This window comes from Rana temporaria, chromosome 6 (genome assembly GCF_905171775.1).
Source record: "Rana temporaria chromosome 6, aRanTem1.1, whole genome shotgun sequence".
In the NCBI taxonomy this organism is placed as follows: domain Eukaryota; kingdom Metazoa; phylum Chordata; class Amphibia; order Anura; family Ranidae; genus Rana; species Rana temporaria.
The window spans coordinates 112,569,705-112,588,413 of record NC_053494.1 but is presented as its reverse complement, the minus strand read 5'-3'; the positions used below and the strand labels follow the sequence as shown (position 1 = coordinate 112,588,413).

Here is an 18,709-nt window from a genome sequence, read left to right as displayed (position 1 = left end):
CAGTAAACCTGGATGGCCTACTGCACTGCCTACAATTAACCACTTAAGGACCGGACCAATATGCTGCCTAAAGACCCAAGGGGTTTTTACAGTTCGGGACTGCGTCGCTTTAACAGACAATTGCACGGTCGTGCGACGTGGCTCCCAAACAAAATTGGCGAAATAGAACTTTCTTTTGGTGGTATTTGATCACCTCTGCGGTTTTTATTTTTTGCGCTATAAACAAAAATAGAGCGACAATTTTGAAAAAAATTCAATATTTTTTACTTTTTGCTATAATAAATATCCCCCAAAAACATATATAACATTTTTTTTTCCCTCAGTTTAGGCTGATACGTATTATTCTACCTATTTATGGTAAAAAAAAAATCGCAATAATCGTCTATCGGTTGGTTTGCGCAAAATTTATAGCGTTTACAAAATAGGGGATAGTTTTATTGCATTTTTATTTTTTTTATTTTTATTACTACTAATGGCGGCGATCAGCGATTTTTTTCGTGACTGCGACATTATGGCGGACACTTCGGACAATTTTGACACATTTTTGGGACCATTGTAATTTTCACAGCAAAAAGTGCATTTAAATTGCATTCTTTATTGTGAAAATGACAGTTGCAGTTTGGGAGTTAAACACAGGGGGCGCTGTAGGAGTTAGGGTTCACTTTGTGTGTGTTTACAACTGTAGGGGGTGTGGCTGTAGGACTGACATCATCGATCGAGTCTCCCTAATAAAAGGGATCACTCGATCGATGCGCCGCCATAGTGAAGCACGGGGAAGCCGTGTTTACATACGGCTCTCCCCGTTCTTCAGCTCCGGGGAGCGATCGCGACGGGGAGGCTATAAACGAATAGCCGTCGTCCCGGATCGCTCCCCGAGGCTTACCGACCGCTGCATGTACCGGGGGGGTCCCGATCGGACCCCCGACCCACGTCAAGCAGAGGACGTACCGGTACATACATGTGCCTGTCCGTGCCATTCTGCTGACGTATATGTACATGAGGAGGTCGGCAAGTGGTTAAAGCAGGCCATAGATTATGCGATTTTCTTTCCTGAAACCATGTATTGTAGGAAAGAAAAAATTGCTTGATTCCCCCCCCCCCCCGCCCAGGGGAAATTCCTCCCATGGAGCTATTGTGTTCCCCCGTTGGGTAGGGGACATGGAGAGACGCCACACCGTGAGAACAAAATGATTATTGCTAGCAGCTACAGACGCTGGCAATAATCACATGCTAGAAATCCAACATGCTGGTTGTTCCTAAGTTAATCAGCCTGCCCATAGATGGTTTGAATCCTGCTCTGCCCTGCTGAACCACCCGAGATTCAAACCATCTATGGCCAGCTTAACTCTTTTTTCCAATAAAGACAAGAAGTTCAGAAAAGTCGAACTGAGAGAGCAGGAGCCAGCAGCATTGAAAGTTGTAAACTGCAAGTAAGAATTTTAACAAATGATTGGTTAATGTTTATTTGATTGTGCTCATTGTGTTAAGCTAAAAACCGCTGAGAATGTATTATTATTCACGATTTATATAGTGCCAACAGCGCTTTACAATGTGTATGGGGGACAGCACAATTACAGTACATTTCAATACAAAAGGTGCAGGAGGGCCCTGCTTGTAGAGCTTACATTCTAAAGGGAGGGGGTGGTGGTCCAAAATGTAGTAGCTGCGGGGGATGATTTGACTTTAATATTCATGAAGCTCTTATAGGTGTCAATGTCTGGAAAGGATAGCTAAAAGTTTTAAAATCCATTTATAAAAATAAATTAAATCTGTCTTACTGTAATGCTGTGTTTTCCGTTGTTCAACAGAGACCTAAAAAATTGTAATTCTTGATTTATGACTTTTTACAGTGTAAATAGCATTTCCACCCTTGAACCAGTAAGCCATTGTCAAAATCTGACTGAGTTGTATTTAAGAAAAAATAATATCTCCAACTTGGGCGAACTTTACTACCTTAAGCTGCTACCAAGCCTGAAAATACTGTGGTTATCAGAGAACCCATGCTGTAGCCAAGATCCTTACAGATACAGAATGACAGTACTGAGAAACCTGCCCAACCTTCAAAAGCTTGACAATCAAGGTAATGTACTTTAACTTTTACGCTAAACTTTATATCACTTTAGGAACATGCTTTATCTGCTTGAAAAACTTTTCACAACTATGTCAGCGCCACTGAACAAACTAAAAATAACATGAAAAAAAAAAAGAAAAACCCTAGAGAAATACTGGAAACGCCATACTTTATAGAACTTCAGCTATTAGTTTTCCCTCCTTAGACAGCCTGTTTAAGGGGTGTATTATACAGCAAGCGAATTGTAGTAAGTTTAAAGATGAACTCCGGGTAAAAAAAAAAAAAATCCATGCAATAGGGCTTATCCTACACTGCAAATGCTTGTTTTTATTTGGGGGAACAGAAAAAGTTGTTTTACTTGCCTGATCTATCACTCACCCAGCAGCTGGCACTGATCTGTACATTACAACACACAGGGCTGTGGGTGGGCCATTGATATTTCCCCTGCTGGATTGGCATTATACATGAATGAATGAGTGACTTGTATAGCGCTACACATGCAAATTGAATCGTCTCTAGGCACTTTTTTGCAGCCAGTGTCTTCCTGGCTGGTACAGTCATTTACCCCGTAGGATCTCGACACGCTTGGGACACACAGTTGTACACACACACACATATATACTGGGCCAATTTGGACAGGATCCAATTAACCTATCAGCGTGTCTTTGAGGTGTGGGAGGAAACCAGAGTACCCATAGGAAACCCATGCAGACACAGGGAGAACATGCAAACTCCAGGCAGATGGTGTCGTGGTCGGGATTTGAACCGGCAAGCCTTTTGCTGCTAGGTGAAAGTGCTAACTACTACACCACTGTGGTGATGAGGTCGGAGTGCCTGCGATCCGTGAAGTAGTGAAGAGAAGTTATTCCATGGTACTGGTGGTGCAGCTAAAATGAAGAGCAAGCAAAAAGTTAAGTGTAAAGCCCCATTCACACCTGAGCGTTTTGTAGTATGAAGCCTCAAGCTAAAAAACGCTGGAGGGGAAAAAATTATTTTCCTGACAGACTCCATTGCAGCCTACGTGTGGGTTAACCCTGCCTCCTCTCCAATGCTATAGGACCCCATACCCATAAAAGTAAGCTCACCTCTCGGTACTGTGTTCAAGTTATGGAGATGGTTCACATCTCCACTCCAAAACGCCAGAAGCTCCAAAACGCCTGAAACTCCAAAACGCCTGAAACTCAAACAAGTTCTGGAACTTTTTTTTTAGGCAGGTTACAGGCTTTTTTTTTTCACATTGGTGACCTTTTTAAACTATACAAAATCACAGCAAAAACTCGTCAAAATCGCAGCAAAAATGCTGTAAAATCTTGACTTTCTGCATAAAAACGGTACACTCAGGTGTACACTCAGGTGTGAATGGGGCCTAACAGCTTTTTCCGTCCCCCCATTGTTATGGTTAACTATATCTTTTACTGGAAATATAAAAATGTATAGTTGTTTGGGACTTTAAGTGTATCTCCTTGGATCTAATAAACACTGATCTATCAATTATAAAAGTTAAACATCTTTATTCAAAGTGTTACACAAAAAAAAAAAAAAATTCTAATTAGTTGTCAAGGGTGATGTTGTCCTGGCCTTGAGATCCGATTTTTAGAGCCAATGCATTTTGCGGGCTGACTTGCTTCATCAGGGCCTCAGATCCTGTTAAATAATGTATAGGATTACATAGTAGTTGGTGATAGCCTGGTTGCCTGTGGGGAATTTCTCCAAACCTTCAGAGAGTTGCCCACATTCGACAATTGACAATACCACAAACCTATACATTTTTATAAATGTAGATTATTTAGCCAGTTATCCAATAGTTGAAAGGAAGACCAGGAGTAAAAAAGTCTGAATTGGTACAGGTGTTGTGGCTTTGGTGATATTTCTGTATCCTATAGATATGTGGTACTGTTCATTGTCAGATGTGGGCAAGTCTTTGAAGGTTTGGAGAACGCGTTGGCTTTAAAAATCGGATCTCAAGGTCAAGACAATATCACTTTGGACTACTAGTTTTTTTTTGTTTTGTTTTTTTTCAGTAGCAGACCCTCTAAGTTGTGAGGCGGAGCCTCCATGGATCTGACTTATTTTTCTAGCACAATTGGATTAAGATCTGGAAAATTTGGAGGCCAAGTCAACACCTTGAACTCCAATATTGTGTTAAATTGAATGTTGTTGTCTTCAATTCAACTGACCAGGCCACGTTCATCCATTGCTCCTTGGTCCAATTCTGATGCTCATGTGCCAATTGTGGGCACTTTTGCCTGTGGACACCGGTCAGCATGGGCACCTTTTACGGGACAGACAATATGCAGCCCAATATGCAACAAACAGAAAAACACAGTGTGTGCTGACACCTTTCTATCAGAACTAGCATTAACTCTTTGGCCGAGTACTCACGAGCAGACATGTCCGATGAAACCGGTCCGCGGACCGTTTTCATCGGACATGTCTGCCCGGGGACTTCTGTTCGATGGCTGCACACGCCATCGAACAGAGGTCCGCGCGTAAACAATACGCGGGGCATGTCCGCGGTGTCGCCGCGTCGATGACGCGGTGTCGCCGCGACAATGACGCGGTGTCACCGCGACAATGACGCGGTGTCACCGTGACAATGACGCGGCGACGTGGCGGCCTGCCTTTAAAATGCTTCCACGCATGCGTCAAAGTCATTTGACGCATGCGAGGGATGGCGGGCGGCAGGACATGTACGGTAGGTCTGTACCGACGACCGTACATGTCCGGGCGGACAGGTTTCCAGCTGGAAACCTGTCCGATCCGCCCGAAAATGGTCCGCTCGGGCCAACACACGGCCAAACATGTCTGCTGAAACTGGTCCGCGGACCAGTTTCAGCAGACATGTTTGGTCGTGAGTACTGGGCCTTTCAGTCACTTGAGCTACAACAGCTCTTCTGTTGTATCAGACTGCAGTACAGGGAAAAATGTAAAAAAATCGAATTTCTTTGTCAGTTTAGGCCAATATGTATTCTGCTGCATATTTTTGATAAAAAAATCCCAATAAGTGTATATTGATTGGTTTACGCAAAAGTTATAACGTCTACAAAATATGGCGTAGATTTAGAGACTTTATTTGTTCAATTGTTTTTACTGGTAATGGCGGCAATCTGATTTTTAGCAGGACTGCGACATTGCGGTGGACAAATGTGACACTTTTTGGGGACCTGTCACACCAATATGGTGATCAATGCCAAACAAATGCACTGATCAATGTATAAATGACACTGGCAGGGAAGAGGTTAACACTAGGGAGCGATCAAGGGGTTAACTGTGTTCCCTGAGTGTGTTCTAATTGTGTGGATTGTGGGGGATGGCCTCACTGGGACAACACAGATATCACTGTTCCTGATCACTAGGTTCTGCCTCTCTGTACCACGATTGCGGGTGGCTGGCAGACGTCAAGTCAACTGGACCCGCTCGAGCGCTCCCCCGGCATGCAGCAGACACCTGTGCCCACACTATCACATGCACGGACCAACGTACAGGTACGTCGGTTTGCAGAGCCAAGCCGCCTAGCCGCAGTACATCTGCAGAAGGCAGTTGACAAAGTGGTTAAAGTGAGATTTATTTACGGTGAATGAAACATATCGCACACCAACAAACAAACATGAGAACACATGAAAAGCAAAACAAAATAACAAAATGCCTAACCAGCAAAAATAACCAAATTAAACTATATATATATATATATATATATATATATATATATATATATATATATATATATATATATATATATATACACATACATACATATAGGTACCCCACCGCCGGGGTCTGGAGGCTGGCTGAGTACCCCATCAACAGAGTCCGACTGAGCAGCAAGTAGTGGAGCATAGTCCGGCTGGGCGGTAGCCCAGGAGTCGGCATAGTCCGGCTGGGCAGGAGGCCAGGAGTCGGCGTAGTCCGGCTGGGCGGCAGCCCAAGGAATCGGCTGAGTACCCCATCGGCTGAGTACCCCATCAACAGAGTCCGACTGAGCAGCAAGTAGTGAAGCATAGTCAGGCTGGGCAGCAGCCCAGGAGTCGGCGTAGTACAGCTGGGTGGCAGCCCAGGAGTCTGTGTTGTCCGGCTGGGTGGTAGCTGAAAACCAGTATAGTTTGGCTGGGCGGCAGCCTGTGAATTGGCACAGTCTGGCTGGATGGCTACCTGGGAATCAGCATTGTCTGGCGGAGTGAAAGCCCGGTAATCCACATAATACGGCTGGGCGACAGCCCAGGAATCAGTTCATTCTGACTGGGCGGCAGCCTGGGAATCCGCATAGTCCGGTTCGGTGGCAACCCAGGATTCAGCATAGTCAGTAGATCACAAGCAGGCTTGGCAGAAGACCGTAAACGGTGTTTACTATACTTCAGTTTGTGAATTAACAGGAAGCCACTCAGCACAGAGAGCCCTTCCCATTCACTCACTGAGGCTGCAGAGAAAGGCATGCATGTCAAGCTTTGGGGTGCACACTCTAATGCATTAGGCTGCACACACTTATGCTTGCAATCGATTTTGGATCAATCAAGAAGCCACTTTGGAATATGTGTCCCACTATCAATTTTACCTGTAACAGATATATATTTTTTCTCCTACCATAATTGTTACATTACAATTTTAGTTCCACTTTAAACAAGGCTTGCAGTGAGGTACACTATACAAACTGTCTTTGTGCATCATTGTCCACTCGGGTCATTATTTGATGTTTTATCTCTGTGAATTCTTGTCTGGATTGTGCCTTTTTATTTTTTAAGGTTTCTTATGAACACCCTAGAGAAACATTTTTACTAAGGTTCAGCTGCAGCATGTGCCTTACTGATGTATGCTAACAAAATTCTATGTTGCTTGGTGTGACAAGAATTTAAATCATATATATTACACTTCAGTCTGGTATATTTTTCATGGCATGGTAGGTAGTAATCCGTTTTATTCAGTTCACAGTGTCATTCCCTGTGCGTATGCCTCTTTTATGATTTTCTTTGCTGCAAAGGTGCAATTTCATATAATGAAGTAATTTGAGCGAGCACATTTTTATGTATAGGGTCAGGTGTTAAATAGCTGACTGTATTTCAGGCTGTAGGGATTAGAGAAAATTGCATGACTTGATATGTTGATTCTGTTTTCTTGGCTGTCTGCAGGTGGCAGCAGTTTATTATAATTATATACTGTATATTTATCTTGCATTGATTTCTTCCTTTAATATCACACTCTTCTTTCAATATCATGCTATGCTAGGAGTTCAGTAAATGTTCTGACTTTGTGACATTTCTGGGGAATTAAGTAAGCTTTCCTGCTCCATGAAGCTTTAGGCCTGTTTCAGATCTAGTGAAGTAAAATCTAGCGCAGGTCGGCACCTGAATAAACAAGCTGATACCAGGGGCGGATCCACAGTCTAGTCTCGGGAGGGGCACTACCAGAAAATATTTTTTTTTGGGGGGGGGGGGGGGCAATTTATCAGGGAAATGACTGGTTGTTATGGTGTCAGGATGATTGAAGAGCATTATTTATGTTATTACATTGTAATATAAAATGCAATGGTTCAACTCGCCATAATGCAGAATCAGTGGGATTCCACTACCAGATTGCCCGTCTACAAGTCATCCAGAATACGGCAGCGTGACTGATAACAGGGAAAAAACCCTGGGAATCAATTTCTCCCTCCCTGAGGTCCCTCCATTGGCTGCCTGTCAAGGACCAAATCACATTCAAGGCCCTCTGCCTGACACACAAATGTGCACAAGGCATCACCCCCCAATATCTATGTGAGAAAATAAAATACTACAACCCCAATCGCGTTCTCCGATCAGCTAACCAAAATCTACTACAAATCCCCACGGCCTGCTACAAGAGCAAAGGAGAAAGAAGATTTGCAGTCCAAGGACCTCGACTGTGGAACTCATTACCAACTCATATCCGAACAGAAGAGAATCGCCAGGCCTTCAGAAAAAAACTCAAGACCCATCTTTACTGAAGGCTAAATAGAAGGAAAATGGATGCCCAGCGCCTTGAGGCGATTCAGTTTGCATTTGTAGCACTATATAAGTTAATCACTCACTCACTCAGCCCTGAGGGTTTCACTTGCCATGTCACCTGCCACCAGATGCAGCTTCTCACTTGCCACATCACCTGCCACATGTTGGGGAATGTCACTTGCCTGCCACCAGATGCAGATTGTCACTTGCCACGTCACCTGCCACAATGTCACTTGCCCGCCACCAGATGCAGATTGCCACTTGCCACGTCACCTGCCACAAGTTGCGGATTGTCACTTGCCACATGTTGCGGATTGTCACTTGCCTGCCACCAGATGCAGATTGTCACTTGCCACCTCACCTGCCACACCTTGCAGATTTTTACTTGCTGAGGTGGTGTTTTGCTTGTCAGAGTCAGGCAGCAGAGAGATGCTTGTTGATTGGCCAGCCACCCTCTCACCCACAGAGCCGACCAGCTGACCGCCCACTCTGACTCTCACTCCACACCGAAGCACCCGGCAGCCCATGCTGTCACCCGCCCATGGAGCAGCCCGCTCAGACTCTCAGGCAGAAATTATTGAAGTGGATTAATATGACATTCCCTGAGTTTTCATAAGGAGATCCACAATGGCAGTCTACATATTTCTGTCTGCCGAGATGTATTATGTGTCTTAAAACCAGGTGTTTTTTTTTTTTTATATATAATTAAAGTGTATCCAAACCTAAAGACAAAAATGTAATATATTGCAGTTTACCAGTCCATAGATGTGGTGGCTGCATTTGTTTTCTTGATTTTTCAGGCCAGAAATAGTGCAAAAAATATCTGTTGATCTACCCAGAAATACAGGCCCAGATTCACAAAGCACTTGCGCCGACGTATCTCCAGATACGCCGCGTAAGTGCAAATATGCGCCGTCGTATCTATGTGCCGGACTCAGAAACTAAGATACGCCTGAAAATAGGCTTCATTCAACCGACGTAACTTGCCTACGCCGGCGTAGAGTGGGCGCATATTTACTCTGGACGTATTTGGCGCTCCCATTGATTTTCTATTCACATATGCAAATGAGGGAGATACGCCGATTCACAATCGTACTTGCGCCCGACGTGGGCTACGACTGGTGCGCGTAAGTTGTACGTACGGCGTAAAGTTATGCCCCATAAAGGAGGTGTAACTCAGCAGCATCCATGCAAAGGGCTGCACCAGGGAACACAAGCCAGCGTATTTTACGTAGTTTACGTTGTACGTGAATATGGCTGGGCGTAGGTTACGTTCACGCTGTAGGGAGTGATCCGGCGTATCTTAGGCAGTTGTTCCGACGTATTTGTGAGCATGCGCACTGGGATGTGTCCACGGGACGGCACATGCGCAGTTGGCGATACGTATTTTTCTGGCGCTCAGCCCATCATTTGCATGGGGTCACGCCTCATTAGCATGGCTCACGCCCACTTCCACTTACGCCGACTTACGCCTTGAAAACCCAGCGCAGTTTTGGGAGGAAGTGCTTTGTGAATTCCATGCTTACCTCTCTGCGCTGCGTCGGCGTAGCGTAAAGGAGATACGCTATGGCGGCATAAATGTGCGCCAGTGTCTGTGAATCCGGGCCACAGTGTTCTTGTTACTATCTGTGAACTTACAGCCTTATTCCAAGTCTACTAGTCCTATTAATCGAAGGATTCCCTAGGAGTATCCCTAGGAAAAACACTGCGCTAACAAGTGATCAATATAGTAAAATATTATGAGTGAAAAAGCAGCTAGTACCTATTATTGAAAAAAGCAGCTAGTACCTATTATTATTTCAACAGGACTCCACTCTTTCGATCATTCAAAAAGATTTTATAATCAATTTATTAATTTTCGCCACTACCCATAATTATTTTTGGTTTGGAAAGAATTTTTATTTACAAACTAGGGGCGTGGCGATGGTGGCTAAATTCGCCCCGAGCCTGGCTAACCTCTTCATGGCCTTCTGAGAAAGAGATATAATAGACACTAATCCCCCTAGTGAATTGAGGTTGTGGAAACGATATATCGACGATATTCTGATAATTTGGGAAGGTGATCTCCCGTCGCTGGAAAGGTTTTTTGCCAGGTTAAATATGAATGATAGAGGCATAATTTTAACGCATGAGGCAAGTGATTCCGAGATCCACTTCCTAGATCTGAACATCTCGGTTCAGGATGGTGTTGTCAAAACTACGACCCACTTTAAAACAACAGATCGCAATGCCTATATCCCCCTCAACAGTTGCCATCACCCCCAATGGCTTAAAGCCATCCCTAAGGGTCAGCTTCAGAGGATTAGGCGGAACTGCACATCATTAAATGATTATTTCCAACAGGCCCTTATATTGAAAACAAGATTCCTCGAAAAGGGCTATGATGAGGCCACCGTTGATGACACCATTCAACAAGTGGGTGAACTTGATAGAAATCAGTGACTTGGCGCTAATAGAGCCCCAAAAATTAATACAGATCAGAAATTCAATTATGCAATGATCACTGGTTATTCCAATCAGCATTTTTCTGTTAAAATTTTTTTAAAAAGGCATTGGAACGTCTTGAAAAATGATCGTGTTTTGGGTCCAGCAATCCCGGACCAACCAGTTGTTATTTTTAGAGGAGCACCTCCGTTACAATTGAAGGTCGCCCCGAATGTGATTGATCCTCCAAATACAATACAGTTCTTTCAGGATATGAAAGGTTTATTCCCCTGCAGAAAGTGTAACATTTGTAAAATTAATTCTTTCCGAGGACGCAAACTTTTATCATTCCAGTCCACTCAGACCAATAGGACATATAACATAGACTCATTCATTACATGTACCAGCGATCATGTAGTCTATCTTATACAATATCCTTGCTCTAAACAATATATAGGGCGCACAAAACGAGCGTTGCATATTAGATTGGAAGAACACGTGGGTAATGTAGGTCGAGGCTTTCCCAAACACAATCTGTCAAAGCATTACGCTAAGTACCATAATAAACAGATTCATGGAACTTTGTTTCTCCCTATTGAAAAACTCAACGCTCCTTGGAGGGGTACGAACAAAGTACGCTCTATATCCAAATCTGAAACACAGTGGATTTTTAATATGAAAAGTTTTGTCCCTTTTGGGTTGAACGTTGAGTGGGACATTAATTGTTTCCTCAGTAATGCGTAGTTTCCCTCCACTATTTTTCTTAGTAATATTCCTGCTCTTTTTTATTTTATTTTATTCAATATAATTTTAAAAGTTATTTTACCAGTAAAATCAATTTTTAAAAAGGTTTTTTAATGTTTATACCATTGAGAATTTAAGTGTTTTCTGTATGGATTGTATATTTATTTATTTTAACATTTATATCTTTCACACAATTTGTATGATGTTCCCCTCGTTTCCTAATGCTGTGTCTCTATGTGTTGTGAGACTCTTCTCCTGTTTCTCCACAAGATGGCAGTCATCTGTCCTCATTCATTATTAGCCTCATATGTTTCATATGGGCGTTCTCCATTGTGTACCAAGCCATTCTATTTGCCCTTAGTGTTTGCCCTCAGTCAAAAAGGAGTTTCGACACTATATAAGGCCCTTGCGATGGCGTGCGCGTCATTGGTCCATCCCCGACGACGTCTTACGACGAAACGTGCGTAGGAGTGGCCAACAGCGCGTACCACGTCATCGCCTTTGCGGAAGTGAACTACACACACGGAGAACAGCTGTTAGGATTCGATCGGATGCACGCGCCGTGCCTTGTTTACATGCCATTTTACATCTACTGAATTGTAAGTGCAATACTTTTCATTAAAAAGCCCTTATACTCACAGTACTTCACCATGGAGCATTCCTGTTATTTTTTCCTTTAAATATATGAGCGCTCATCTCTCATGTGCTGGGGATTGAAGCTGAGGACTTGACCCTCCCTTTTTTACCTGCTGGATTTGAGTCTGCTTGAGAGGACTATAAATATCTCTGAGCCCTATTGACCGCTATTAACGGTCAGAGGATCTGGTAAGCAGATTATATTTACCACACGGGTGTTTTCTTTTGGTGGAAGATTATCAATTCCGTTTCTTCACTATTGGACACTTTATGGACTTCTACATTTATATTTTTTAATATCACCATCATTTTTGAACATTCATGAACTCACTTATTCAGAATTTTTCACTTAATCCTCCTGTTTTTCCCATTTGTTATACTTATTTGGGTCATCACGCATTTACTAGCGCTGTACCTTTTTTGTATGTATAGTCCTATTAATCCACCATGTAAATGAACTGAACAAAGGCAGTCATATTTGAAGTCCAGCCTGTGAAACAACTATGGCTCCTTCCATAGATACAATGAAGAAGAAATCATAGACATGAAGAGTAAAAACAATGAGGAAAAAAGCCTGCAAAAGAAAAGTAATGCAGCAATCACATCTAAGGATGTTATCTGCAATATATTATTTCTTGGATTTAGATACAAAAAAAGATAAAGTGGAACAAACATTTACAATGTTAAGATTGACCAAACATTGCAGATTTATAACCACGAGGCAATGAGAAACTTGTCCAGCATTGTTGGAGTGCTGAGACACAAGATCTCAACCAATAATTGGATGTCACAAGCACACCGAGAGCTTTGCTCAGACTCTCAGGCGCCCGCAAGTTCCCCAACTACAGCCCGCTCACTCTCAGGCACCCACAAGTTCCGCAACTAAAACTAATTTCTCAGGGGTGGCAATTGCCTCGATGCCCCTCCCCCCTGGATCCGCCCCTGGCTGATACATGGATTCAAATTCGGCTGGTTCAGCAGGAACCAGCCAAATTTTATTCCATGTATGGGCACTGTGGTTATACAGAATAGATCTACCGATCGACTTCTGTACAGCTGTCCTGTCTGGTTTTCCCTGCTCAGTCAGTGCTGCAGGTTGTAGCTGGCAGTGTTGTTCACTGCATTCTGATGGCGGGGAAGCTTCCCGGCCATCAGAATACAATAGTTCAGTGGACGGATCTCCTTATCCACCTTGAATTTGTGGATGGATGGATGGATTGATCAGTTTTTTTTTTTTATATATTTTTTATTGTTCTGTTCAAACTGCTGGTTGAGTGAAAAAACTGACCCGTGAGCGCACACAATATATATCTCAACTTTTTGATACAATATCAAAGATGATGCTACGTCAAGTAAATAGATATCAAACATGTCACCTGTGGGATGGCATCAAACTGCAATACCTTATACGTTTTGGACACTTTAAAAGCAATTACAGGTTATCACTTTAGAGTTGAACTGGAAGTCTGGTGCTAGAATTCTTGCTCTCGCTCTGATGTTTGCGATGATACCTCACATGTATGGTGAAATCACCATTTACATATGCTGGCGAGACCTATGTGCGTGTTCACATTTGCATTTAAACACAGAATTACTTTGAACCACCAAACATTATATATTGTTTTTTTTCTAACACCCTAGAGAATAAAATGGCAGTGGTTGCAATACTTCCTGTCACACTGTATTTGCGCAGCGGTCTTACAAACGCACTTTTTGGGGAAAAAATAAAAAATGTTTTATTTAAAAACTAAAACAGTTAAGTTAGCCCAATTTTTTTATATTGGGAAAGATAATGTTATGCCGAGTAAATTGTTACCCATCATGTCACGCTTCAAAATTGCGCCCACTCGTGGAATACCGCCAAACTTTTACCATTAAAAATCTGCTAGGCGACCTTTAAAAATGTCTACAGGCTACCAGTTTTGAGTTAAAGAGGATATCTAGGTCTAGAATTATTGCTCTCGCTCTAACGATCGTGGCGATACCTCACATGTGTGGTTTGAACACCGGTTTCATATGTGGGCGCTACTCACATATGCCATCGCTTCTGCGCGCAAGCTCAGCGGGACAGGGTGCTTTGAATTTATTTATTTTTCCTATTTATTTTGATTTATAATTATTTTTTACACTGTCCTTTAAAAAAAGAAAAACCATTTGGGTAATTTTTATGCCTATTACAAGGAATGTAAACATCCCTTGTAATAGAAAAAAGCATTACAGGACCTCCTAAATATGAGATCTGAGGTCAAAAAGACCTCAGATCTCACATTTACACTAAAATGCAATAATTAAAAAAAAAAATTGCCTTTTTAAGAGCATTGGGCGGAAGTGACGTTTGACATCGCTTCTGCCCTCCCATGCTATGGAGCCGAGCAGGGGCCATCTTCCCCTCATTCGGCAGCCAGCCAAGCATGGAAGAGGACCCGACCGTCTCCACCGATACCGATGGCTCTGGTAAGTTGCGGAGATGACCGGAGCGCAGCGGGGGGGGGTGGCCTCTCCCGCCTCCGATAAAAGTGATCTTGTGGCAAATCTGTTGCAGAGACCACTTTTATCTGAAACCGAACAACTCACTGAAGAAGAGGATACCGGGGTTATGGCAGATAGCTGCTGCCATAACAATGATATTCCTCTTCAAAGTGCCAACGTATATCGTCGTGAGCCGGTCCGGAAGTGGATACTTATGTACACCAGTTAGGAAGTGGTTCAGGGAGAGGAATACGTCACTCCTCTCCCCATTGTATGTGTGTGATTTAAGCTACTGAGCTGTGTAAATAACAGGATTTTCACAATAAGAGTTATGGAGTCCTTGGAAAACATTAAATAAAGCAGAAGACTGGGACTGAACATGTATGGTTACCATACACTTATTAATGCCCATTGCATTAAGGCAGCCCATTTAGTTTGAAAGAGCTGCCAATGCATCCTGGTGTAGCAAAACCACACATGACCCTTTTTTGGAAATGAGATACATTGCAGTGAGTTGACTTGGTACATTTGGGTGACATTTTTACGTGATTGAAAATATGCAAACATATCTTTTTTTTTTTTTTTTTTTTTTTTTTTTTAGGCCTGGCCAAAGAAAATGTGTACAAAACCACTGCTTGCAAAGACATGCAATGTATTTATTGCAATAAAATAAACCTACCTGCATGTTTGCAAGTCTTCTGGGGCATGTAAACTGAACTGTGCAGCTCAGCTTGCATCACTGGCACGGTCCCTGTTTACCAAGATGACTGAGCTCCTGTGCATACACGCCTTGGCCTTGCAATGCTATGTGGCAAGAAATTTTCAGTATCACCCCAAAATATTCAAGTAAACAAGGCTACGCCTAACATTTGGCTCATGGTTGCAGAGCAGTATTCTAATTTAAACAGCCTGTTTGGCTGTCAAAAAAAAAAAAGGGCATCCAGTATTCTGTTTCACTGTGCTCTATCTCTGAGCTAACTGTACATGCAGCTGTAGACAATGTTGGTTACATTGTCAGTGTGGCTGGACCCCACACCTGTGCTGGTAACTGGAAGACAGACAGCCTGCAGAGGTTTCATCAATGCTAATTTAAAGGTTAGGTCCACTTTTTTTTTTTCTAAAGTACGGCTTCCTTATGTGTTAATTACCAATAATGTACCTCTGTTACAAAAAAAGAAAAAACTGTCCCTGAGTTCTAGGGCCAACCTTCAGTTTCTTTTTGATTTGCAGTGGCCTCCTCTGCTGATAGGTTGCCATTACCTTTGCTTCTCCCTGGACAGACCATTTATTTGCACACTGAAGCAGTAAATACAACTGAGTGTTCACATAACAGCCTATGTGCAGCAGAGCTGTATTATTGGAGAAATGTGTCTCTGCTCACCATACACTATACAATGTGATTGTGCATATTAGATAGTTGTGTCCCCCTATTATATAAAAATAAACAATAGTGCAGCACTCAGATATGTGTGTACAAAAGTGAAATAAAAGCATAAAAAATATAAAAATTTGCCACCAAAGTGACAAATTATCAAAAAGGATCGTGCAAAATATCAAATCTATAAGCAAAATATAATAAACAAATCACTCGCACTAAATATACTAGTGCCTATGTGTACTTATTTTTCTGCTGCTGTTCATGACAAAGTCAGAAAATGTAAAAATCAAAGAAAGTCCAAAAAAACTGACAAGCATGTAGCCAGTGGAAGTCTGTGTTAAATTTTAGAAACGGTCCCAAACTTAATTTTCTTTAAAAGTGCTCATGTGCAAATCATAATGCAAAGCTAAATGTAGGAAGGATTTCTGGACAGCCGCACTCCAAAACTTGTTGCTTTTATTGTAAAATCAAAAACACAGACTACATGCCACAGAAAACGGGGTACAAGCTGACGCGTTTCACACTAAACTTTAGTGCTTAATCACTATGATTAGGCACTAAAATTTAGTGTGAAACATGTCAGTTGTACCTCGTTTGCTGTGGCATGTATTCTGTGTTTTTCATTTTACAATAAAAGCAGCAAGTTTTGGAGTGCGACTGTTCAGAAATCCTTCCTTCATTTTGCATTATCCTATGCATTGCCAGCACACGTTGCTTCGGATTTGGTGAGGAGATTCCTAATTGGTATCCTTGAGTGGTGATTCTTTTTTTCATAATCCAAAGCTGTAGTGCTCAAAACTCGCACAAGTGATCCATGCTTCACGCACCCCCTTTTGTGCTTAAACTCACCAAATCAAATGGACCCTTTAGCAGCACTGCATGTGGGTCAATCAGGCTTAGACTAGTGAGCGGGCAGATGAGATGACACTTCTTCACTTCTTCTTCATTTATATTTCACTCGTACATAAGGAGAGAGAACCCATAAAGTGTAGTATGTCTTATTTCAATAAAGATGAAAAATCTCACTTACAATGTAGCTGAGTAAAAATGCATTGGTTTAAATATGCAAAAGCAGTCCGCTCGCTCCAGAAAGCAGCTTGGTTCTCACACAACCTTGCCTGCGTTCCACCGCTCGTCGGACATGGTATTACCGGGGAGCAGGAATCTACATTTAAGCATTACGCCCCTCCCACAAGGTGTTATCAATGAGAAATTACTGAAAGGGGCAGCAGAGGAGTTTTACACTATGTGTGGCCATTTGTTTCTTACACATATACCCAGGAATTTCTTTCCTTATTTCCTTATGCATTGGGAGCCTGCCTGCTCTAAGTGGAACCTTTCCATTCAATTTTGAGCGGAGTGATCTCCATATCATCCATCCGATAGAGCTGGACACGGTTGAGACATCTTCTTACAATTGCTTGACTGACTCCATACATACCAGTATATGAGTCCACTCTTTCCGGTAAGCGCGCCAATTTCATTATATGGTGGTGGACTGCACAACAAGGGAAAGGTTTTCATCTATCTGACTTTTCGTCTACTCAAGGGACTAATTTTTCATGGTGGACTATGCCTTACTAAATGTTGATTAATTTATGAACTTGGAGTGATATCAGTCATAGCACGATTTTTTCACAGCATTATTTGTTTATTTTTTGCTTATAATTAGATATTTTGATTTTTGCACGATCGTTTTGGATCATTTGACACGTTGGTGCCAAATTTTGGTAATTTTTATGTTTTTATTTCACTTTTGTACACGTGTATCTGAGCGCTGCATTATTGTTTATTTTGTTTGCACTACATGTCTAGTGAAGAGTCAGTCGCCATTTACAGTCTCTGAGCACAGTTTTTATCCCCCTATTTTTATAGTTTTGGTCAATTTAAAGAAGATTGTACAAGCAGACTGTATAGTGTACCTTTATACACCTAAAATAAACAAGTAGTACTTTTGGTGCCATTAATTTCTAATAGTACTCCAAACACAGAAGCAAATGCGCATTTTGCTGCATGCAAAAAATGCATGAAAAATGCAGCAACAATTTAAAAAGCGTGCATGCAACAACGTGCCAAAAAGCCGCACATAGGGAAGCCAATTGAAAGCAATCAACGTGCCAAAAAAATGGAAAATTGTATACTCACCTTTCCATAATTTTCCTTTCCTGACGCATCTTCATGGCAGCACACACTGGGTTTGTGACTCCGCTTCGACAACCTGACAGGATTGGTTAACTATGAAATTGAAAGAAAGAAACCCCGCTTCATTCTCTGTATATATCGGCTAAGAACGGGCGGGCTTCTGTGTGCTGCCATGAAGATGCCTCAGGAAAGGAAAATTACAGAAAGGTAATATACAATTTTCCTGACGCATTCATGACAGCACACACTGGGAAATAACTTGCCAGGCGGGTCGGAACAAAAAAATAATATTTATTCCTTTATAATGCTGAAGAATTGGCTCTAATAATGGATCTCCCAAAGTCTGCTCGATGGGATATGAATGTATGTCTGGAAGTCCAGGTTGCTGCCTTGCATATTGTTTCTGGTGAAACCCTGCAGTATGCTGCCCACGAGGTTGCTACTGCTCTGGCCGAGTGAGCTTTGATGCCCTCAGGGACTGCAAGTTGACGGATGGAATATGCCTTCTTGATGGACTTGACTAGCCAAGAAGAGATAGTATGAGAAGTTCCTGATTAGCCTTTCCTGATCCCGTGAGGAATTACCAAGAAAGTATCTGTCCTTCTAAAGGAAGCTGTAACCGCCAGATAACTGGTGATACGTGATTTTACATCCAACGCATAAGGTTCCACTTGCTCATTGGTGAGGGATTATATATTGATTATAATGAAAGGAAGTTGTGGAGGCGGAGTCACAACCCCAGTGTGTGCTGCCATGAATGCATCAGGAAAGTGTGCCCCCACTATGCTAGCCATGAATGGGGCATGAAAGAGAAATTGGTGTTTAACAGTCTCCCACTCCCTGAGCTAGATTACAAGAACAATGACAGCTGAGTTTCCCCCCCTCCCATTT

The 18,709-nt window shown here is 42.3% G+C and overlaps 1 protein-coding gene across 2 annotated transcripts in view; it reads left to right on the top strand.

The window, feature by feature from the left end:
• The window catches only part of CFAP410 (cilia and flagella associated protein 410), a 132,377-nt gene that overhangs the window by 87,885 nt on the left and 25,783 nt on the right, over positions 1 to 18,709 (top strand). For both annotated transcript variants that reach the window (XM_040357185.1, XM_040357184.1), the window contains exon 5: positions 1,851 to 2,080. In XM_040357185.1, coding sequence (XP_040213119.1) covers positions 1,851 to 2,080 — 230 coding nt within the window. The remainder of the gene's footprint in view (positions 1 to 1,850; positions 2,081 to 18,709) is intronic.